The sequence below is a fragment of the Ceratotherium simum genome, chromosome 22 (genome assembly GCF_057802395.1).
Source record: "Ceratotherium simum simum isolate JZ-2026a chromosome 22, ASM5780239v1, whole genome shotgun sequence".
In the NCBI taxonomy this organism is placed as follows: domain Eukaryota; kingdom Metazoa; phylum Chordata; class Mammalia; order Perissodactyla; family Rhinocerotidae; genus Ceratotherium; species Ceratotherium simum.
In genome coordinates this window covers 30,426,356-30,451,074 of record NC_141921.1, presented here as the reverse complement: position 1 = coordinate 30,451,074, position 24,719 = coordinate 30,426,356, and the positions used below count along the sequence as shown (strand labels likewise).

General features: G+C 45.0%; 1 protein-coding gene across 2 annotated transcripts in view; it reads left to right on the top strand.

The window, feature by feature from the left end:
- Positions 1-492: 492 nt before the first annotated feature.
- Positions 493-24,719, top strand: part of ARID1A (AT-rich interaction domain 1A) — a 69,772-nt gene continuing 45,545 nt past the window's right edge. For both annotated transcript variants that reach the window (XM_014784015.2, XM_087446498.1), the window contains exon 1: positions 493-1,671. In XM_014784015.2, coding sequence (XP_014639501.1) covers positions 535-1,671 — 1,137 coding nt within the window. In that variant the 5' untranslated portion in view covers positions 493-534. The remainder of the gene's footprint in view (positions 1,672-24,719) is intronic.

Here is a 24,719-nt window from a genome sequence, read left to right as displayed (position 1 = left end):
CGCTCCGACTCTGCCTCCCAGCACCCGGGCTGCTGCCGCGCGCCCTCCAGCCCGCCCGTCCCGGGTCCCCCTCCCCCCGCTCCCTCCCTCCCTCCCTCCCTCCCCGCCCCCTCCCCCTCGCCTCCCTCCCTCCCTCCCTCCCTCCTCCTTTCTCCGGCAGCAGAAAGCGGAGAGTCACAGCGGGGCCAGGCCCTGGGGAGCGGAGCCTCCACCGCCCCCCTCATTCCCAGGCAAGGGCTTGGGGGGAATGAGCCGGGAGAGCCGGGTCCCGAGCCTACAGAGCCGGGAGCAGCTGAGCCGCCGGCGCCTCGGCCGCCGCCGCCTCCTCCTCCTCCGCCGCCGCCAGCCCGGAGCCTGAGCCGGCGGGGCGGGGGGGAGAGGAGCGAGCGAGCGCAGCGCAGCAGCGGAGCCCCGCGAGGCCCGCCCGGGCGGGTGGGGAGGGCAGCCCGGGGGACTCAGCCCCGGGGCGGGGTGGGAGGGGGGGAGAAGACGAAGACAGGGCCGGGTCTCTCCGCGGACGAGACAGCGGGGATCATGGCCGCGCAGGTCGCCCCCGCCGCCGCCAGCAGCCTGGGCAACCCGCCGCCGCCGCCCTCGGAGCTGAAGAAAGCGGAGCAGCAGCAGCGGGAGGAGGCAGGGGGCGAGGCGGCGGCGGCAGCGGCCGAGCGCGGGGAAATGAAGGCAGCCGCCGGGCAGGAAAGCGAGGGCCCCGCCGTGGGGCCACCGCAGCCGCTGGGAAAGGAGCTGCAGGACGGGGCCGAGAGCAATGGGGGTGGCGGCGGCGGCGGCGGAGCCGGAGGCGGCGGCGGGCCCGGCGCGGAGCCGGACCTGAAGAACTCGAACGGGAACGCGGGCCCTAGGCCCGCCCTGAACAATAACCTCACGGAGCCGCCGGGCGGCGGCGGTGGCGGCAGCAGTGATGGGGTGGGGGCGCCTCCTCACTCAGCCGCGGCCGCCTTGCCGCCCCCAGCCTACGGCTTCGGGCAACCCTACGGCCGGAGCCCGTCTGCCGTCGCCGCCGCGGCGGCCGCCGTCTTCCACCAACAACATGGCGGACAACAAAGCCCTGGCCTGGCAGCGCTGCAGAGCGGCGGCGGCGGGGGCTTGGAGCCCTACGCGGGGCCCCAGCAGAACTCGCACGACCACGGCTTCCCCAACCACCAGTACAACTCCTACTACCCCAACCGCAGCGCCTACCCCCCGCCCCCCCAGGCCTACGCGCTGAGCTCCCCGAGAGGTGGCACTCCGGGCTCCGGCGCGGCGGCGGCCGCCGGCTCCAAGCCGCCTCCCTCCTCCAGCGCCTCCGCCTCCTCGTCGTCTTCGTCCTTCGCTCAGCAGCGCTTCGGGGCCATGGGGGGAGGCGGCCCCTCCGCGGCCGGCGGGGGAAACCCCCAGCCCACGGCTACCCCCACCCTCAACCAACTGCTCACGTCGCCCAGCTCAGCCCGGGGCTACCAGGGCTACCCCGGGGGCGACTACGGCGGCGGGCCCCAGGACGGGGGCGCCGGCAAAGGCCCGGCGGACATGGCCTCGCAGTGCTGGGGGGCTGCTGCTGCTGCGGCGGCGGCGGCGGCAGCCGCCTCGGGAGGGGCCCAACAAAGGAGCCACCACGCGCCCATGAGCCCCGGGAGCAGCGGCGGCGGGGGCCAGCCGCTCGCCCGGACCCCGCAGGTACACAGCTGAGTGGGGGAGGGGGCTGGGGCGAGCGGGGTCCTGGGAGTGGGTGGCGGCTGCGGAGAGCAGGCCGCAGCCGTGGGCTACCCCTAGTCCGGGGCCCCCATTACTGGGGAGCTGCCATTGTCTGGCTCTTCTCTCTTAAAATGGCTGCCTGTCTGCCTTCCTCTCCTTCTCTTCTTCAGCCTTTGTGTGGGGCTTTCCCTGAGGTGTCTGCTCCCCTTCTCCCTCTCCCCTGGTCCCTCCGAACTCCGAGGATCTTCAAGGGGGTGCGGGGCAGAGTGTGCGGGGAAGGGTCCTGCCTGGGGTGAGGGGGTTCTGGGGGCTTAGGCTAGGGGTGTAGGTAGTGCTAGGAGCTCGGAAGTTGAGTGAACAGTTCTTTGCTCACCTGCCGTTCCTCTCTGCCCCCCCTGGCTTCCTCTAGGCCGTCCCCCATCTGTGCTTTCAAGGAGGGGCCCCTCGGGCTCGAGGGGACCTCGAAGGAGGGCAGGGGCCTGCTTGGGGGCAGCTAGAGGCCGGCTGCGGTTCACCCGGGGCCGCCCGGGCCATCTCTTGTCTTAGTCTCCGTCGGCCCAGTGGCCTGGGCTTCTCCCTGGAAGTGCTGGTAAACAGCTGAGTGATTGGAGTAGTAAGTGCAGATTGCTTTGGTTTGGGATTTGAATTATGGAGGTAAAATCCTTCTGTCAAAGCCAGGAGACAGTTGGTCTTAGGTTGACATCCTATCTGTGATCTGATTGGCTCCCCATCTCCTGCTCTTGGCCATTTATAATTGCCTCTGATGTAATGGTACAACAATCCTGATGAGCTCATAAACTTTTACACTCTGCTTTTCTGCCAGTGATAACCCAAACCATCGCTGCCACTATCTGCCTTTTATTCCAGAACTGAAATTGCCTGTGACCTTGAGGAGGGAGGTTTAAGCAGCAATATTGTATCAGCAGGAGCAGAGCCCTAGACAGGCTGCTCTTGTTACATTGTGCCCGAAACAAAAGAAGAGGCAGTGGCATTTTGCGTGTACCTTGGATTTATTTTGCTTGTTATGTTTTATGCAGCCTGAAATAGATTCTGTGTTGTCAGAACAGTAGCTGAGTTTTTCTCTACAATGGGTTTGCTGTTTGTTTTGGTTTTGTGACTTTCCTGATAGTATAAATGACTTCTTTGATAGCTCTGAAGATGCATTTGTCTTGAGTAAATTTGACCCTGTTGGCTTTGCAGAATTGAAATTATTTTACTGGGCTGTTTATTGAGTGGCAAACGTAGGATCTTTATGAGAGGGGATAGGGGAATTTTTTTTTTTTTTTTTTTTTTTTTTTGAGAACTGTAAGTTTTCTGAGAGAGATTTCTTATTAGGTTCAAGTGTTTTAAGGATAGCTGGTCTCATTCTTTAGGTGTTGAATCTTGTTAACAGTTTTCTTTTGTTAACTGAACTTTGGGAGAGCAGCTCAATTTAAAGGGAAGCTAACATCTTTCATGATCTTGAGAGGGACTTTCTCCTAAAGCCTTGGTTTGGTGAAATTTGTCCTTCGTTCCTGGAATAACAAAAAGGCCAATTTTCTTTTTTGTCATCAGTCATTTTAAAGCTTTGAAATAGAGGTTGACCAGTTTTTCTCTTTGCATTTTAAAGTATGTTCCGTGTTTTTCTATCTTCCAAGATAGTAAACGTACAATTTACAATGACACTAAAGATTTGCTTAGAAATTACAACTTTTAGGTATGTTTTTATGCATTCTATCTTACTGTTGTTTTGCTCTTCTTCCGTCTTCATTGTTTTCTGTCTTCAGTGCTTTGGTCAGGAATATTGGGTGGTCTATGGAGTCATGTAACTTTTCAAAGAGGGAAAAAAGCTCTGTTCGTTTCCCCTCCTCCCAGCAGTACCCAACTGTACCTTTGTGCTACAAGATTTTGTTTACTTAGGCGGGCTAATTAGCTGTATTCCCTCCCCATCCTAGGACTGCTTTTCTGCTCTTCCATTGAGCTGGGAATTTTGAAAATAGTTGTGTTAGATGGCAGGTTTAGAGTTCTGTGTCTTGACTCCATGTTTTCCATGATGTTCTACATCTGGGCAAGAAATAGGAGACTTTTAAATTGGATTTCTAGTGTCTAGAGGATCAGTTTGGTCTTAGAAAACAAAACATCATCTTGTCTCTGGGTCATTCTATAGTCTACACCTCATTCTTTCCCCTTTTTGGGGGGGTGGCTGAGATATTTATCTTTCTTAAACTATTAGAGGAAATTATTTGAGGTAAGTCCAGGCTCATTCAAAAGCAAAAATTAATTTGAATTCTGCTGGTTTGGGGACATTTGGGCAAATACTTTTTTTTATAAAACCAACTTCTGCCATATAGTGGTTTCTGTTTTTCCTTCATTAAACATATATTTGAGCCTTTCTATTTGCTGGGTACTATGGTCTGTGCTGGGTAAATGATAAGAAAATAGATACAGTCCCTGTTTGGAAGCTTGTCTGTGCTGCCTTTGGGTGAATTTTCTGATTCTCTTTTAACCTCACCAGACCCAGCACTTCACACAACATAGATTCCTCCTGTTCGATTTCAGTTCAGTTCATTCTCTGAGACCCAGAGAATGGGCTGGTGAGCATGCATTTCTGGAAGAGACAGTGCAACTTCCAGTTTTGTGGGCTGCTTCAGATATGTAGTCTAGATGAGGGTTGTAGGTGGATCGATTTTGTTCTGAATTCCTGTTTTCTACTTAAGGACAAACCTCTTGTCTCAGACCATGATGCCCTATTCTTAAGCATTCTTAAATAATAGGGTCTTGCTCTGTCCCCTTCTTTCCCTAACTCAGTCTTGGATTAAGAGTATTTTACAGAGACTTGATTGACATAGCTAAGGTGGTAATGTTCTCATTTGACTCTGCCTTTATGAAATAAAGATTGGGTGTGTGTATCGTGGCTATGTCTTTCACAGGAGCTGGGAAGATCCCAGCAGACAAACTTTTCCTTTGTTGCTTTCCATAAGTAGTATTGTGTCTCACGGTGTTGAATCCTGCTATTGATGAAATACTTTTCAGTTTCCTGTGCACTGGAACCTCATGTAAAGCTTTTTTATTTGGGATGCTTTTAGCTGTAGTACCTCGAGAGTAGTACCAGCTCACCAAAGTAAAAAATGAGATAGAATATGTAGTCCAGGATCAACATGGATTTGATTGTAGAAGTTTGGCTGTTAGTTCCTGCTATGGAAATATCAAATGATATTTGTGACTCCTGGGAAACAAATACAGGAATCCTGGACTTACCATGGGAATGCCTACTGGCAGAAATTCTGGGCTGGCTGAAATACAGGACTCTTGGAGCTCTCTCAAGTAGGAGGAACTAGGAAAACCATACTGAGGTGGCACTTAGTTGTGGGGGCTTCATGTTTCTCTACTGTCCATGAGAGAACTGCGGTGTGGTGGGGGTTGGGATGGTGGCGAGAGAACAGGGAAAGCAGCCAGACCAAGGTTGGCTTCTTTGTATTGGGCCCTGTGAGGACTTTTTTAGGTTCCTTCCTTTGTTTGTGATACAGAGTAACCATGAAAAGTGGCACCCACTGTAAGAAGATGTCTTGGATTGCATTAACCATTCGTATGTTGGCTTGACTCCTATAGGGTGTGATGTCTACAGTAGGCCTTTTGCAAAGAGGTTAGTGAACTTTTTTAAAAGGTGGAAATAGGCTGTCAAAGTAATGGTCAGGTCCCTTTTCTCTTCCCACCCCCCAAAAGGTTGTATTGATTGGCTTCAAATCCCAAAATTCTAGAAGCAACTAAAGCATGCAAATAGGGGTAAAATATTGGCACTGAATAGTTTTTTTCCTGCCAGTGAGCTGGGATACCTCGGTCTCTGAAATGGAGTCTTGATTCCTATGGCTTTTATCTCTGAGTTTTTCCTTGTTTAGGTTGGTCATTATCATTGCTGATGCACATCAAGTTGTGTGTGGCAGAGTGGTGAGGGGTAAAGAGCACAGGAATCAGGACTCAGGAGGAGGCTTTGGTTCTACATGCAGGTCTGGATTAAGCTGTGTGACTTTGGGCAAGTTATTTGCCTTCTCTGTTTCATTTTCTCTTCATCAATAAAGTGAAGTTGGTGGACTGCATGACCTTCTCCCTCTCTGATGCTAAACATCTCCTTGTACTTCCATACCTGGCTTGTTATGAGGGCAACTTCTTCCTGTACATGTATCAGTAGGGCTCTTGAGACCATCTTTCTTCCCCTGGGCTCAAGGAATTCAAGGCTGTTTTCACCTCATGATTTATAGGAACAAGTTCTGAACAGTTGGGTGCCATGGTGGGCTGTGTCCCTTTACAGAAAAAGCTCTATGAGACTGTTTTGCCTTGAAACTGTTAATCTCTTTGTCGTTAGTCATTCCACCTGGTTGGTGGTTTTAAAACACTAAACAGTAATTGAAAAATTAGGCAGACTTCATTAAAGCAAGACTTGAAAAATAGTTGCATCAAAATTTTCAAGAGGGGGTTTTAGGGGTAGATTAGGGGTGGGGGGTGGGGAGTGGATATTTGTAAATTCAGCATTAACATTCTGCTTGTTTTGGGGGCATAGGAAGGTGGGGAGAGGTAGCATTAAGCTCTCCAGACTCTTCCGGTGTTCGGGCAGGTCTAGGTCTGGTTTGGGCAGTTGGTTGTAATCTGAGTGCCTGAACTTGCCCTGTGAGTTTTGCTGAGAGAAGAGGAAAAGTTCCTGTGACTGGAACAGGAAAAGCTAACCGTCTCAGCGTCAGTTTCACAGGTGTATTGCCTATTCTCTTATCCCTAGTTTTTTAACTATGTGGTGTGGTTTGCAAGTGGTCCTGGAAATGCTGTTCTGTCTCTTCTCCAGCACACCTGAATTTCCATTCTTTCTCCTCCTGGCTTAGTAGTTTAGAAGTGTAATTTGGGCACATTAGAGGTGTGCTAGAAGGAAGCTTTTCTTTAGAAAGGGGGAAAAAAGTAGAGGGAGAGGTGTTTGATAATTCTCTGCTTGACACAGCAGCTTCTTCCTCTCTGAAGGAACCAAATGTTTCAGAGCTTTGTGTAAATACTTGCTGAGCTGTCAATATGTACCCAGGAGGTTTCTGTAGTAAGATGTAAACGGCTGTATAGAATGTTTGACAGGCAAATTAATAAACAGTTTTCAAGCAAAGATTATGCTAGTCTCTTCTCATGTGGTGCAATAAAATAACATTGGAGAAAAAGACTTGGATAGAGAATAGGGTAGTGCTGGGGGCGCAGAGAGCACGGAGATACGGAGAGATGATCTAAAAGAGATTTGAAAAGAAAAGATGCTGCCCTAGAAGAGAAGCCTCCATGGTCCATGGCCCTGGCTCCACGCTAAGTTCAGGGCACCTGGAGCCCTGTTCAGAATCGATTGCAATTTCAGAGAAAATCAACAGAAGTTTGGAAAGAAGGCCCTAAGTTTCAATAGTGAGGTAAGCGTGCTCCAAAATCTTGGTTTATGAGACTTGGAGTTTTAAAGCCTTGTTCTTTCGGAATGGTTTTGTAGTTTGGTGAGATGTTTTTAGGGTTGGGTTTGCATTTTTGGAATACCAGAAAGGAGAAAAAAGATATTGCAACTTCAGCGTCATCCTCGGCCTGTGTTCTGCTGTGGCTCTCAGGATTATAAGCCCACTCCAAGGGCTGGGTTTATTTATATAGTTTTTATTGGATTCCTTCTGTGCATCACTTATATATATATTAAAATAATGCCCTAGGTTCCTGGATTAGTACAAAGTCCAAATGTTTGGGGACTCACTAAATCATGCCTGAAGGGTTATGTGGATAGATTCAGTCTTGGTTTTTGAAATTGCCATTTTAGGATTAAAAACATTTCTGGGTTCCTTCAGTGAAACATTCTTTTTACGGAGGAAGAAGTATTTTAGTTGTCTGCCTGTGGTACTGTGCTTCGGTAGCCTTGTGAGATGACCAGATTTACCTTCTCAAAGTCCCTTTTTAAATTAAATCCACTAACTCTGACACCAGTTTTCTCACAAGAGGTGTTTTTTAGACCAGAGTCCTTGGAAGTGCCTTTTTGACTTAGCATAGTAGTAGGGAATATGAATGTAATTATGGCCCTGACCATAATTTTTAGGTTCAGCTAACTTACCAAAGACTATCAGCTTGTTTTAAATCAAAACACAAAAACTTGGGTTGACACTGACATTGGTTGCCCAGGCCTTTCCCAGTATGGTGGTGGTGAGGGTGTTAGAACTTCAGACTTGAAGCTGAGAGCATGATTTCTAGCTCAGGGCGATCTGGAGATTCGAATGGGGGTGAGAAGTATCCCTGTGTGATTAGATGCCAATTAGATACTAGGAAGGGACTTAAAAGATAGAGGCAATATCTGCTTCAGAGGAATTTAGTTTTCTTGGAAAAGCAGGCGTGTGTGTACACATCTGGAAAACTTGCAAAGCACGGTTTTATAAATGGATATAGACCAAACTAAGTATATGGGCTGAAGGAATCTGAGAATAAGGAACAATCAGAGTTGGGCAGGTTAACCTGGGACAGCTTTTCAGAGACAGTGATTTGTGAAGCTGAATGTTCAAGAAGGGGAAAGTTAAAATATTAATTTGCTTTTTTATAAAGCTACTCTGAGTTCCTGGGCTTTATAGAATCCAAATTACACATCCATCCCCAGACCTGTAGTTGTCTCATTCCAATGACTTTGAGAATTTGGATTGTAACCATAAAATTCCATGAAAGAGTGGTTCCAGGGTCTTAGTGGTTCCTGTGGTTATGTGGAGCCTTTAGTACAACCTGCCAAGTTCTGGGCCAGTTCAGGGGCTCTTTTGTAGTAATTTTGGGTTTGTAAGTTCATGTCACCTTCAGAGTTGTGTGTCCTGGACAACTCGGCAGTGACGGTGGTTCAACTTTGGTTGGAAAGCCTGGTTTTTTTCTTTTTTAGCAGAGTTAATTGACCTTTCCTAAACAAAGCAAGAGCCATGAAGTACCTGTTGAGGCTCAGGCTGCTTCTATTTCTGAAGAGTTGGGAGCTGTGCTTAAGCTGAGTTGCTTGGTTCAGACCTTTTATTGAGGATTGATGGGTGGGTAAGCCTGCACATATGCAGTTTGACCATCTGTTCACAGAAGTGGCCTTTCATATTGCTTTTGATTAGGTCGGCTGTGGCCAAGAAGCTCATAAATGCTGCAAACACATGCTTATTCCTTATGGGAGTCTCTGAAATGTAGTGATTTTGGTTTCTCTTTACCTGCTGGTCCATGTCTGATCAGACCACACATGATTTCTGGCACTTTTTAAGGGCTGTAAGTGGATGCTTAACAGCTGAAGATGCATGAGTGTCCAGTGCCAGGCTACTGCGGTGCTTCCACCTGGAAGAGAAGGATGGGTTACACTGTTCCAGTACAGTCATGCACCGCATAATGATGTTTTGGTCAATGACGGACCACGTATACGACAGTGGTCCCCTAAGATTTGTACCATATAGCCTAGAAGTGTAGTAGGCGATACCATCTAGGTTTGTGTAAGTACACTATGTGATGTTTGCACAACGACGAAATCGCCTAATGACGCACTTCTTAGAACGTATCCCCCTCGTTAAGCAATGCATGACTTTATAGAAGTATAGGGTCTTGAATACAGATTCTAGTTTAGAAATATCTCTTCTTTTGCATTACCATTCTGGCATTTTGCAAAAGCAAGTTTCCAGTAACTCAGAATTGGAGCAGAGTGGTTTATCTGCCATGGACAGCAGGTGCATAGAGGCTTGAGATGAACTCCTTAGTGAATCCAGGTTTTAGAGGAATCCAAGTTAGAGTGAATGCTGACTTAACCGCCTTGAGTATTCTTCCCTGAAATTGCTCCTCCTCCTATTTAAATGGATGGAATTAGTTTTTATTGAATGTGAAGGGACATCTGAGTGAACTTTTGTTTTTGTTAGTCACTTGTGCTTACTAGAAGATGGTCTTGGGACAGGTTGAGTCTTTATTTCCCAGTGGCTTCTGCATTTTCTAAGGGTGTACTGCAAGGGGAAGGAGTCTAATGCCAAGAATGCATTCCAACTTGCTGCAGAGTAGGAAATTTGATCCCTAAAATGTTGACTTAGTGTTGGTTATGGTACATATTAGAAATCACCAAGTAATCCAGGACAGATTTTTGTCACTCTCCAGGAAGTTAATGTTGATACGAAATAGTAAAGGGCCTTGGGCACTGGGGCTATGTGCTCTGCAGGCCCAGAGTGCTGCTTGAATTGCTACCCATATGAAGAGGAAATGTGCTATGTGCTTTTTTTCTCTCTTTTGCATTTGGGCTTCCTTATGGCTTCTTTGCTTCTGGGTTCCCAAGTCTGCAGTGTTAGATATTAGACTTCCTTCTCCCTTGGCACTGGCACATTAATGATTTTTTGTGGCTCATCACCAGCAGCCAAGATTTTTGTGTGCTTTTCCCTCTTAAACTTGTTAGCTTTCAGCTTGCTTGTTTATAGACATCTCTGTTAAAAGGAACTCCCCCCCTCAAGATTTACCACCAGCACAATGGCAGCAGGGGAGTTTAGGGGTTGGTGTGATATCAGTCATTTACAAACCCGTTTGCTGTGTGCTTGGTGTTTTTTATTTTGCCTCCTGTTTTCCTTGAGGTCACAACTTGCTTGCCAGGCATGAGTGCATCTGGGTCCAGCTGTTTACTCTCAACTGACTCGTGCCTGGTGTACTTTTACTTTAAGAAGAGTGAGTTCAGCCACGTGGTAGAGGATTAAAGGCTACATCGTGCTGGGTGCTTCCTTTTAGAGGAAGCAGATACGCCGCTGGGCTCTTCTTGCCCAGTGATTTCCCCTTTCTCTTGGGTAGACCTTATTACGACTTGCTGTTGTCCTTAGAGAACAAGTCACCCGAACAGAAATGCTGGAATTAGTTGCTGTTTGTTACTACGTCTTCTCTGGCTAATACAGATGGCTTTTTCTCTTGCTCTTTGGGTAACATTCTGTTTTGGTCCTAAGGTGGTAGAGTTCATGGGTTGGTCCAGTATTAGTTTCGGAGTGTGAAACTCCTGATGATTCAGATTTGGATAGCCTGCCTTTCGTCTCCAGACTTCTAACTTTTTACCTGTTTAGGAATCTGGGCTGCCAAAGATAACTATATTATAAAGGATTTGGGGAACAGTTCTATAGGTAGTTTATCCACGATTTGTCCTGAGCTGGGGATAGGCCGAGGACATCACTAAGATCCCAATTTTCAAATGACGGCTGGGGGGGGTGAATATTAATGATGACTACCATGCATTTGAACACCTACTTTGTGCCAACCACTATGCTTGGGTCTCTCTATGAATTTCCTCATTCAATCTTCAAAACCATGAGAGGTGGGTTCTGTTGTTAACTCCTCGCACTTTACAGATGAGGAACTAAGAGTAAGAATGAGAAATTTGCCAGAGGGCAAAAAGCTGGTAAAAGGTAGAGTTCGGATTTGAATCAAGGTTTGTCTATAGCTTCTCCAGAGCTATAACACTGTAAAAGACTAAATTTGCTTCTCCAAAATAAATTATTCAAGCACTAAGTCTTATTGGGACATTATTTTTGCAATAGCCTGGAACTCATAAATGGAGTGAAAGACTGAAAAGCCTTTGGTTACAATTTGACATTGTGCCTAGATTTCTGTCCTGTCCATCCCTTCCACTTAGAATTTTATTTAGGTTTCTGATTAATGGCCATGTGATCCCAATGGTGAGAATTGGCAGCATTTGGTCCTCAGGCCCCTTTGTCTTCTGGAGGGATCTTTGAGAGTGGGGATGGGGTTGGCATTTAGGCTCAAAGATAGAGTCATTCCCTTTGACCATTATGAAAATATTTGCAGAGTGATTTTACTTTCTAGAACTTGGAGAACTCATTGGAGAGGCAAGGATTATTGTCTTAATTTTCCACTTGGGGAAAGTGAACACATAAGGGTTAAGTGCCTCACACAAAGTTTCATAGCCACATCAGCTCTAAAACTGAGGTTTAAAGATCCCTTGGGCTGTGTGACTTTAGGCAAGTTACTTAACTTTTCTGAATCTGTATCCTCAACTATATAATGAGGAAAAACATCTGCCTTGCAGGCTGTAGTAAATATTAAGTAAGATGTGAAAGTGCTATTATCAAATAAAATTTGAACATGACTGCTGGTTGGTAGAGGCCTCTGCTTGAGAAGGGGATAGAATTGAGTGGTTAAAAGCAGTGTTGGTCTTCACTGAATTAAAAGCTATTCCATAGTTCTTAGTTATATTAATGCTTTAAAAAACTCAACAAATTTTATTAAGCACATGTTCTAGTTTGAGAGCTAGATTAGTGCACTAGTTCTCAGTGCGGTCCCTAACGATCAGTATCAGCATCACCTGGGCCCTGTTTAGAAATGTAAATACTCATTCAGACCTACAGAATCTAAAACTCCGGGCAGTGTGTTTTAACAAGCCCTCCAGGCCATTGTGATGCATGCTCAAGTTTGAGAACTACTGGATTTATGCATTTATGCTCAACTGGGCTACAGAGTATATCTGAATTACAGAGTATATCTGAATTACCTGAGGAGCTTCTTCCAGATTGCACCATAGGCTAATGTTTCAGAGGTGTCTGCCCCTCCCATGATGTGAAAGTTGTTTTGGATGGAGAGAAGGTTAAAAGTGCTTGGAGTTGGGGGAGAAGAAAGAAAATACTTTTGAGATGGATCTTCTACTGTGCAATAATGATAAACTCTAGTGACAAAACATGTCTGCTTATTTATAGGACTTGGGGACTCCCTGCCTTCCATTTCCCTTTCTCTTAGCTCTTTGGTGACACAGCTTGAGGATAATCTGAATCTGTGGTCATGGTTGTTTGATGAAGGTGGAAAAGATCATTTTAGGATGGTGACCTAGGGTGGTCTCCAAGTATGACCAGTTGAGTAAACTACCTAAGAAAGTGATTCTTGAAAGTGCTCAGAGGCCAGTATTGGAGCATTAATTAAATGCCATTGATGTTCTTTCTGCTCGTGATGGCCAGCTGATCTGAGAACAGGGTCTTTGGTGATCTCTCTGTAGGCCGTCCCTGATGATTTCCCTCCCTCTCTCACTCCCCACCAGCCTTGTGGCCAGCCTGAGTTTTGCTGTGTTTCCTTTCCTTGTGTCTCTTGTTGTGAAGTCCTAGCAAATAAACCCACTAAGTAGATTCCTGACAGGCTGCCCCATCTCTGAAGTGGATGAGGTCTCTCTGAGGAGTGGACATTTGAGCCAAGACCTCCAGTTGTATGACTTAATAAATAAGGTTTGTGCTTGGCACAGAAATGGAAGTTACAGAAATGGTCAGATAACAAACATTAACAATGCAAAGACCATGTGGAGAACCAGTTTAGTAGTTCACCTGGGCTTTCTGAAAACCCGATGTGGTTTCTGTATCCTTCCCGTTAAAAACAAGTTTCCTTGTACCAGGCCTCTCTTTTCCCTCCTGCCTGAGAAGTGAAGTGTGATCACTGTGACCAGGGCGCGAGGAAGGCAGAGGCTTCCAGGAGGCAGTATGCTGACAGTTTGATCTGTGATTTGATATTTGTATGTACAGACAAATGCTCTAGTGGGGAGTGTTATATTCTTTCTGTGTGTTTGTGTGTTTTAAACTCACTTTATCATCCCTTTGCCTTTTAGCTTTATTTCCTCTGCTCTTTTTTTCTTTTTTCATTCTCGCCTTTGTTGTCCAACTCTGTTAGTAGAATGCAAAGCACATGGAGACCTCAGTAACTTTACCACACCAGAGCTGGTAAAATGTCTTTAAAAGGACTGGAGATGCAATTTATACCGCTTTCAGATGAACATCATTTCAGTGAAGATTCCTGGTATATGCTCACCTCTGTTGGAATGGCCTGGCTAACTAGAGGCAGGAAGTGCTTTTGTCTAATTAACTAATAAACAGAAGTTTCCTAAATGATTTCTACCTCTTCTCTTTTCCCACTCTATTGCCTTTGGTCTGGAGACTGTTTCTTAGCCCTCCCTAATCTGTTTTTGGGGTTCTGTTGGTCCAGGACAGATTTGTAACATTCTTGTTTTTCTTTCTAGTCTGTGATTTGAATCCTCTGCTTTCCCAGTACAGCTTTGAATTGGCTTCTTTTAAACCCCTACATAAAACCTCAAGTGACCAATATGTGGTCTCATTATGGTATTTTGGGTTAAAATAAAATGAGATTGAGATAGCTGGGTTCACCCACCCAGACACATTGACCAAAGGGAAGTTCTGTGTGCCTCGAATAAGACAATCTCAAAAGGGTGTATGAGCCAAAACAGACTTGGTGGGAGTGGGGATAGGGATAAATTTTAGCTAGATTTACATAGCTTAGCATGCCAACTATCCATCCCATTTGATTATACTGGTCAGAGAGAGCAAATAAAGAGGAGAGACAAATAAGCTTCAGAAAAGACAGCTGGTAACTTTGGTCTGGTCCCATGTATTTCTGGTATAAATGTTGAAGCCAGGGTCTCCTCTACACATTTGTGTGGACACTGGTATAGAGAGGAGGTTGGTACCAGTGTACTTTTGGAGCTTTGAAAAGAACTGAAGAATTTACAGGACTCTATGGCTTTTCATTCAGGGAATTGCTGACCTTAAAAAAGCCTGAGAGGGACCTGCCGGGTGGCACAAGCGGTTAAGTGCTCCACTGCGGCAGCCAGGGGTTCGCTGGTTCAGATCCTGGGCTTGCACCGATGCACCGCTTGTCAAGCCATGCTGTGGCGGCATCCCATATTAAGTAGAGGAAGATGGGCATGGATGTTAGCCCAGGGCCAGTCTTCCTCAGCAAAAAAAAAAAAGAGAGAGAGAATTGGCAGATGTTAGCTCAGGGCCGATCTTCCTCACAAAAAAAAATAAAGCCTGAGGATTTGGAGGCACCTATCGTCTTAATAAGGCTGTGCCTGGGCCATTCTTATTTAATTGTGCCTCTTATAGTTCAGAGTGGATTTAGGGGGACCAGGTAGAAGATTGGCATTTTTGAAAAGTAGTCCAAGGCAACCCTAGGAATTAATGAAATAAACACAGTGGTGTTGCTGCTGCTTCTCACTGTCTTTATCAAAATACAGGACTTTATTGGATTAATGACAATCAATCAAAGCATGATGACAGACGGAATCCCTGACTGCATGTAAATCAAGTTCCGACAGCTCCGTGATGTGTCACAGATACCTTTTTAGTATAGAAGGAATAACTTGGGCAGGACATAGAACTGTGCACTTAGAGAAATTTAGGATCTTTTTTTTTTTTTTTTGGTGAGGAAGATCAGCCCTGAGCTAACATCCATGCCAATCCTCCTCTTTTTGCTGAGGAAGACTGGCCCTGGGCTAACATCTGTGCCCATCTTCTTCTGCTTTATATGGGACGCCGCCACAGCATAGCTTGACAAGCGTGCATCCATGTGCGCCCAGGATCCCAACCCGGGCCGCCAGCAGCGCAGCACACACACTTAACCACCACGCCACGGGGCCGGCCCCTAGGATCTTTTTATATAACCCGTGTAAAACCAGTCTAAGTTTGGAGTTATGGATTAAACAAAAGGAATGGGGGAAATAAGAGCTTTTTAGAGAAAGCAAATGAGGCCTTAAAGTTTTGTGGGTAAGGAGCAGTTTTTGCCTTTGCTTTTTTTTGTTTTTGAGCAGTTCTCTGCAAAGTAGTTTAATATGGAAGAGGGAGGAGTATTTTAGAAACTAGATCAGAAGAACTAGGTGTGATTTAGAAGTGTTGTCTTTATTGAAAAGTTCGTATGTACCCTCCTGGGTAAATAAAGCTCTGTTTGTAAGGTTACATGACCCTTGCCTCTCCGTGTATTCCTTAAGTTTACCATCTCACTTAATGATAAGTGACAAATAAGTAGGGCAGAAAGTGTCTAAAAAACTGCCCAAGTCCTGTTGGGCTTGTGGTCCATCCACACCAAGGTCCTTTCCCTAGTAGAAGCACCAGAGGATGGTTTGTGGGAGGAAGTACCTTTTTCTGGTGTCAACCCATACCACCTCATGTGGGTAGCAAGGTCTGTATATTATTAAGTTTTTAATTATTGAGCATGTACTGGGGTGAAGTATACCAACCTATCTTCCTTGCATACCCTCAAGATTTCCTAGACTTTGATCATATTCCCTGTTTCTTAAGAATTTTCAGGATAAGAACTTTTTTTTAGCTCACCTAATTGCCCAGTCCTGTTACTGAAGTGTTGTCTAATTTAAAGTATACGATATAGTTGGGACTTGCCAATGTAAGAAGTCTTATGGCAAAACTTTTTTTTGGAAAACCTGTGAGTACCTACTTATCATATGCTGTATGCCTACTTATCATGTTTACCGTAATGCAACAAATACTTATTGAGCTTCTACAATGTATCAGGCACTGTGTTGTGAACATAGGAGTCATAATTTCTGCCTCCATGGAGTACTTTCTAGTGGGAAAGATGTAAGTAAATAATCACAAATAACTATATAATTACAATGTAATAAATGCATTGGCGGAGAAGTACCACCTTAAGTAAATTATCTTCCAACTATTTTTTAAAGTAAATTTTTATTTATGATTATTTTGGCTAGTGGGTGGCTTTGTATTCTTGGGCTGGATACTGGTCAGTTCTGATTCCCTTTCCCTTCACTGCTCCAGGGTCAAGTGTTACAGGAAATTCTCCATCAGAGATTGGACTCGTAATGGGCTAGAGTCCATTGTTTCTCAGCGAGGCTCTTCTTTGTGTGGAGATGCATTGCAGGACATTTGGCATCCTGCTCCCCAGGTGATAAGTGCCAGTAGTACCACAGAGTTGCTGTGATAACCAAGAAAGGCACTGTCATATGTTTATTTCCAAACACTTCTCAGGTGTTAGTTTTACCTTGGTTGAAAACTATTGGGCTTTAGTGTCAGGATTCTTGGAAAGGAGCTATTGAACAAATTCCTTTGGGAGAACAGACTGAAAGTAGGTGGAGCTTAAGAAGTGGACTGGTCAACCCTTTTGATGTCTGATTTGTGTGTTCTTTTTAAGTAGGTATTTTGAAACTGTGCTTTCAACCCCATTCTGCTTTTTCTCCTACTGAGAGTGGAGAAAGGGAAGTAATGACTGTTGTGTGTGTCCTTTATAAACTGGTAGTCTAACAAGCATTTCACATACTTATGGTTTGAACTATTTCATATCTTTGTTAGACAGTTTTTTAATCCCCATTTTACAGATGGTTCTGATGCCAAGGGATGAAATGACTTGCTGAAAGTGGTGTCAAAGCCTATGCTTTTTTTCTGTTTTTAAAAGCATAACTTTAATTTATTTGATTGTTAACCTCTAGGTGACCAGTTTGGGTTTCTGGGTTTTGAGTGTATGGGACCAGACCTTAACTGTTCTGGTTTCTAAGCTTTATTGCTAGAAATTTGGGACTTGTGTAGGTTGATAACTAAGATTTTGGGTGCTAGAGGATAAAGCAGTCAATTTAATACAGATACATATCCACCTCCTAGAGCTTATATATTCTAGGCTAGGATATAGACGTTAAACAAGATAAATAAGTAAACCATATAGCATGCTAGTGATACATGCTCAGGAGAAAAGTTAATCAGGGACCAGGTATAAGTAGTATGCAGGATTGACGTTTTAGATGGGTTCACCAGGGAAGGCCAAATTGAAGTGATATTTGATGTGAGAGTGAGCTATACTAATACCTGGGAGATGAAAGAGTGTTCCAGGTGGAGAGATCCATGAATACAGGGGCTCTGAGGCCAGAACATGTCCAGCTGGTTTGAGGAATAGTGTTTTGTTTTAATGTATTAACTCATTTCATTTATCCCTGAGGGTGCTACTACTGTTATCCTATTCTCTTGATGCAGAAACTGAGGGACAGAGAAGTTGAAGGCATTGCAGAGGCAGGGTTCTTAACCATTGCTGAGGACAGCCACATAAAGCCAAAGCATGTCTTCTCAGCATGAACGAGGTTAGGAATTGCAAGGCCTCTAGATAGAGTTTTATTTATTCTTCCACAGTCCCCTTTCCTTTCCTACTTTTAAAATAGGAATATTTGTTACCCCCAAATCTCTACCTTCCTGGAGCTTATATTCTAGTGTAGGATACAAACAGTGAACAAGATAAATAAGTGAAGCATATAGTATATTATTGATATGTGCCCAGGTGAACAAGACAATCAGGGACTGGGTATAGAAATTTGGGAGAGCTCAGCTTTGACTGAGAATGCTGCTTATCTGGGAATCTGGGAATCTGAGGTGCATTCCTGGTTTTTCTCTATTGGCCAGTCACTGCCTTCTTCAGACCATTGTTTGGCTAAGGAAAGTGATTGTGCGTCTGAGTTCTGGAGTAACTTTGTGCTGGAGATGGGAGGAGCTTTGGAGGGAGGCCATGTAGCCCAAATGCTCCCCGACTGGACATGAGAATCACCTGAGGAGATTCCTGGCCCCATCCCAGAGCTGCTGATTCAGAATCTGGAGGGCATGATTTGATTGTATAGCTGAGGAGGTTAAGGTACAACCTGGTTAATGCCTTCCCTGCTCCCCTGGGGAGCTGGTCAGAGACCTGGGATGGGAACCCAGGTCTTCTCTCAGTCTAGTACTCTTTTCACCATGTTGTACTGCTGCCTACCCTTGAGATTAAAAAGTTGTGAAGAAGGGGATGTTGAATTTTATCAAATGGCATTTCAGTTCCTGTTTAATCGTCTTCTTGGGGCCTTACAGTTTTTATAACCCTGGGTTTTAAGCAGTACCTGAAGAGGAGTTCTTTCTCAAGAAGTTGTGTGGTTTCCTTAGAGGCTTTCGTAATTCGCTGGAAGTTGGGAGAAATTGGTTAACTAAGTTTGGTCTTCCAAAAAAATGATCTTCATCATTTTCAGAAGAGGATTTTCTCTGTGAAAGGTGGCTAATGAAAGTGCTCCGGATGAGGACTTGATCATTTGTTGGGGAATTCATTAGTTTGGTGCTCTAGCTGCTTTATTTGAAGGGTTCTTTCTGGAACCAAAGAAATACCAGCCACCTGGTTGTGGTTTTTCTGGCATGCTTCTTTTGGATGGACAGCTGTGAGGCGGTTATTACAGTTCGTTCTCATAATCTGTTTGAGTTTTGCTGGATGATTCAATGACTCTTCTCCCTTTGGTCTCTCTTTTCTACCTTGAGTGATTCTCTGATCTTCTATTGTGGAAGGATGTAGCCTAAATATCTCTGAGGCAGGGAGAGAGCCAGGCCCCTTGTCTTGTTTTCCATCACTTTAGAGACAGCGTGTGTGGAAGCTCCTGAGTCTGAGGTCTGGTTGCAGCCCCTCCTACGGGTTTGGTCAGGCTAGTGCTTCAGATGATGCCTTTGAATGGGCTGTTACTTAGTCTGCACAGGGGAACATGCCTGATCTTCTAGAATCGTTTCTGTAAAGAGAATGGGATAGATAGAACTTTTCATTGACTTTGGATTTTTTATTTATATTCAACTTGGACACTTAGGGAACTTTGAAAGAATTAAAAAAACAAAAACCTATCTCTTTAGAGTGGTAGTTGCAAACTAGTTGTTGGTAATTTCTCTCTCACCATAGGCATATGACCAGTTTCTTTAGAACTTGAATGAACTAGAACTAGAATGAGAGAATCATTTCCCATCTCTTATAAAAAGTAGAAAACGGGTGTGATTCTCAGGTAATGAGTGATAAGAATGATAGGCTGACTGGGTTTGATTTCCTGGGTCAGGTGTTGGTATGTATATCTGAGGAGAGATTTTTATTTTCCTATCATCAGGTTAGCTTCAGAAAATCTTTAATGATGTCTAGTGAGGCCAAATAGGAGGTTAGGAATCTCTTATTGTCCTAGGTCACATAAACAGTGGGGAAACATGACCGTTTAAATGCAAAACAAAACGAAGGGAGTCTCCTTAGGAGGATTTTAGGAGGCAGGGTCTGAGGATAGAACTAAGCAAGCAGGTTTTTGGGCAGTTTCTCCTCAGTTGGGGTAGGGGTCCGTGACCAGCCTTCAAAGCCATGAAATACTCGAGGAGTGAGAAAAGACAGGATGAGGGGACACTGGATACAGATGTCTGTGTGGCTGTGGAAGGGTGCACAATGAGAATGATTTACGCTGGTCAACTCATGTGTACCAGGTTACAAAGGATGGTTCTTATGGAAGTCTACTCTGTCCATCCTAAGATTTGAGTGGAGCCACGTGGAGCTTGTAGGAAACTGAAAGTTGGTTGGTTGGGAGAGGCCTTAGCTTTTATATTTGTCCCTGCCTGGAATGCTTCGCAACAGGGGAGGGTCCAGTACGGGAACTGGATCAACAGCTGCCGCCTGTCCCTGTAATCACAGGAAGCTGAGGCCGGGTGCCTTTGTATGGGAGCTCGCAGCCAGACAATAGTTTGTGCTGGCGGGGCCATGTGGCGAGTCACGTGACCTGGGGCTGTTTTCTGCCGGGGTCCTTACCCATCTGTTCTCTTGACTCTTTCTGGGTTATCAGGCGCCAGTCCAAGTCCTCCCAGGCAGCCAGCTTCATGGCCAGAGATTACGAGCACTAACCTTCCTGGCAGGGGCGGTGTGGCTTCGCGTTTATGCAGATTAGCCATGTGTTTCTCACTTCAAGGCGTTCCACAGGAAAAGCCTTTTCCTGTGTTTGCCTCTCAGTGGGCGGTTCCCAGCTTACTGTACTGGGACTCAGCAAGCAGCAGGCATGCACGAGAGGGATCACAGTACACTGGCCCCCTCCCATTCCACCTCCAGTGCTACGTCACCACAACACAACCACTCGCGCTCTCATACTGTTGGTGTCATTCATTCGGTGCCAAGATTGCTTTAAAAAATTCCCTTGGCCCCAGTTCAAACAGGAGTACAGCTGGGATGTGTTAGATTTTAGGCAGTCTGCCCTCAATTTGAGATGAGTTATAAATAGCAGTGCCGACTTCCTTAACTACCGCTCTCTGAGGTAAAATGCAGGTTAATTACTGTGGGAATCAATTAGGGGGGGGGTTCTTTCGGTTAAAGAGCCAGGGATGCTTTTTTTTATTGTTGTTATTAAAAGTCATACAACAAATCTGGCCAGGAATAAATTGAAAGCACAAGGAGTAAGAAATAATATTTAAATGTCCAGAATCCAAGGTTATGGCTCTTGGTTTATACTGGCCCCAAGTAGTTGGCACTTAGGGTGACAGAACAAGTGGTAGACAAGACTTCTGCATTCTGATGGATACCTTTTTGGCAGCCCCGGCCCATCCCTCTCTCCTCGTGTTCTTGCCAGTCCTTGGGTATCAAATCCGGCTCATTAGGGTTGCTGCTTGGTCACTTCCTTTCTGCATCTTTGGATTGGGACTGAAGCCTGGAGCTTTCCTCAATTGGACTTTTATTTCAAGAAAATTAAGAACTTTCTCTTTCCTGGTGCCACTGTCATGTGGTGTGGTGCATTTTGGTGAACAGTATCTTTCTGCTTGGAAGTTTGAGTCCCCGGCTCCATCTTCTCTGCTCTCTTCTCAATCAGTTATGGTCAGAAGTTGGAGAATTTGAATTCCAGTCTGTTATATCTCAGCAACCCCTCAGGGTCGTTATGGCTTTCCTTGGTGCAATAAGAAGTTGTAAGGGATTCCATTAGCCCGCTGGTCTGAACTCTATGCAAGTGGTTAGTCTGTCGTTAAGCGATGCATGACTGTATTCAGAGGGACCAGCCTGCTAGGCATCCTTGGTTTTGATGCCCTGAAACTGCATCTTTTGATGCATTTCATTTGGCAGGCAGTTTGTAACACGGCCAGTGATCTGGAAAGAGATAAGTGGTAGATGGAGATGGGGTTTTCTTAACGGCTTTTTCCCCTTTTTTATTTTTATTTTTTATTAATGCAGGAGAGTATATAGCAGGGGGCCTGACTTCCCTGATCAAGGGGGCAGCATTTTCCTCTCAATTATGTGTCTTTGTGGCAGAGCCTTTGCTTTTGAAGTGTAATCACAGTAATCTACTCCTGTGGTTTCCCATTGAAAGGATTTCCTCTCCGTCTTGCCCAGAGTGGAATCTCGAGCTCTTGGCAGCCAGGGTTTGGTGTTTCCCATCCCCTGCTCCTTCCTTGGTGCCTGTAGACTGCTGATACTGGCTTTTCTATCTTGCATGTAATAGGGATTTTTCTGGTCTGAAATTGCTACTTTCCAATAAAACTGATTAGTGAAGATTTAAGGCCCCTTCTCTGTTATGAGAGATTGGAAGATGGCATTTCATCTATAACGGCAAATCACAAATCTTTCACACTGGTTTTAAATGTCAGAAGTATGAGTTAGGTCCCTACCCACCTCCCCTTCTGATATGAGCAGATGTTTACTTTTGACATGCGACCAGAGTAATCTGATTATTGGATTGAATATATTTTAGTTTGCTAAGCTGCATACTCTGTTCATTATAACTTTTTGGTGAAAGGAGGGGGTCAGACATCTGATGTCCAGGAAAGGGAAATGTCTTAATTTTATTTTTAGAATAAGAATTTCTGTGACTTGCATTTATTTTTGGCCTGCAAAGATTTCCTAAAGTTGATGGAAGAATCTTTGAACCTTTTACTAAGTAGTAGCTGTCCTCCGTTGGTAGCGCAGGCCCCCTGATGTGAGCAAAGGTAACTTGCTTTTTAGCCTTTTGTTTTTAAACAGTTCTTTGGCGATGCCTGTGCAGTTGAAGACCTCTGATATAGGATGGCACAGAAGATTCTTCTCAAAAGTGTGCTCGATCCCCCTCGGCTGTTTGTTCTACCCTCTCCTCTTCTCTTTCAGTTCAATCCGCATTTTTTTCTGCCCTCAAACTCATAACCTGGTGTAGGGTCTAGAGTGTGCCCCTGGCCCTATGGCCAGATAGTTTGATCTGGGCTTTCTCTCCATAGTATCCACTACCCACTTCTTGCAGTAGAGCAGCCTGGCACATTGAAGTTACTGAGCACTAGTTTACACTTGGGGTCTTTGGGATGACTTTGAAGATAAAACAACTGATTTCTGGCTTCCCAGAACTTAGTCTTGAGAGTTGCAGTCAGTTAGCTGGGTAACTAAGTGCTAAACTGTATGATTCTAACTGAATTTACAGTAGGACATTTAGAAACGTGAGAGATCAGAGTGTGCTGAAGAAGTGGGAAGTGGCTTCATGTTGAAGGTTGGGTTTCTGCTACTGGAAGCCATTGTGGACAGGAGGGCAGGGCAGGCTACCGTTGCGTAGAGCTGGGCATGCGCTGTATGTGGGACACTGGCATGAGACTGAAAAATGTGTCAAACTGGAGCATACTATGGAGGGCTTTAGAGCCAGGCAGAAGCACTATTTATCATTATTGATAATAGTTACTATTTATTGGGCATTTAAATACCGGGCACTGTGTGAAGTGTGTTATGTGCATTTTAAATGAAGAACTGAAGAACTGATATGTTCAAGGTCAGACAATGATAGAGTTAGAATTTGAACCCAAGCCTATTGATTGACTACACTCTTGGCTCTTTCTGTTCGATACCGTACAGAATGTAGTAGTTAGGAAGTTTGGAGTTACTGTTGAGCAGGGAAAGATGAAAATGATTTGTGAGCATTGCTCTAGAACTGTGCAGTCCAATATGGTAGCCACTAGCCACGTGTGGTTATTTGAATTTAATTAAAAGTAAATAAAAATAATTCCGTTCCTCAGTCACACTAGCCATATTTCAAGTACTTTATCGTCACACGTCACTGAAAATTTTATTGGACAGTGTTTCTCTAGATCACTGGTTGTCAGCTAGTAGTATACATTAGAATCATCCAAGGATCTTAAGGGGTAGGGGGAGCCCAAGCCCTTCCAGACACACTAACTTGGATTCTGTAGGGAGAGGCCCAGGCATTTGTGAAGCTTTACAGAAAATTCCAATCTGTAACTCTGGTTAATAGCTACTGCTCTAGAAGCTCCATAGTAACCATGGTAAGTAATGACTGCCTCTCATGTGCTGTGGGGAGACCTGAACTGACAGAGATACCAGAGTGGGCTGGTCTCTCTGTTCATCAAATGTAGTCTCTTCACCTGGGGGCCACATGGACAGTCACTGCTATCTGGGATGAGATGAGGATCTCATCATTATGTATAGCCTGATGTCGCCGTGTAAGCCCCTGAGCTCTTTACGGGAGAGAATGGTGATGTTTTGGTTTCATTGCCAGGTGTATCTGGGGAAGACCACATGCTATTTATTACTTACTAGTCCAGTTGTTGTTAAATTTGAACTTTCTAAACAGTCCCAAAAGAATCCATGTAGCTCCAAAATTATAATGGGACACATTATTGGAGCTTCTGATACAGAGGCAGGACTTGGGCAAAAAATGTTTAGTTATCATTGTTGGAAACAGCACTTTTAATAATATTGACATGTAGTTGTGATTTGGGACATGGTTTTACTATGAATCTCTGTAGTTTAGAAACTTGGAGGGTACGCCCATCATGACTGTTACCTTTTTAGCTGAGATTTCAGCTGCAGCCTAAGAGAGAACTTTGCTTCTGCTTTTTCCCTCTTGATATTTAGAAGAATAGTCTCTGTGGCTTTTTGTCTTATCCATTTTCCTCATGACAGCTTGACTTCCTCTATTATAAAACACTTAGAGTAGTACTCTGCCCAAAAAAAAGACATATACAGAGAACCAGTTGTTTGAACGCTTCCTCCCCCTTATTTTGGAGGGGTTTTTGTTGTTGTTTTTTAAGGTCTTACACACCTTAAATTATAGAATAATTTATTAATTATAGAATGACAGACCTGGAAGGGACCCTAGGTGTAATCTAGACCAGTGGTTCTTAAAAGTGTGGTCCCTGAACCAGCAGCATCAGTATCACCTGGGAACTGTTACAAATACATATACTAGTCCCAACCCTGAACCTACAGAATCAAAGACTGTGGGAGTGCGTCCTGGCAGTCTGTGTTTTAACAAGCCCTCCAGGTGATTTTGATACATGCTAAAGTTTGAGACCCACTAAACTCCTTAATTTGAGCGTTAATGATATTCAGGCTCAGAGTATTAATATCTACTTCCACCGCCAATTTAAGATCCAGTTTTCAAGTTTTATGTCAGGTCCAGGCTTACTCTCCAACTTGAGTGTATCTATTTAAGGTGCTTAGAGAAACTCCCCCCTCCCTTCCACACTGTCAATAGATTTAGGTAGGAATCTCTGGCAGGGGAAAAGTGT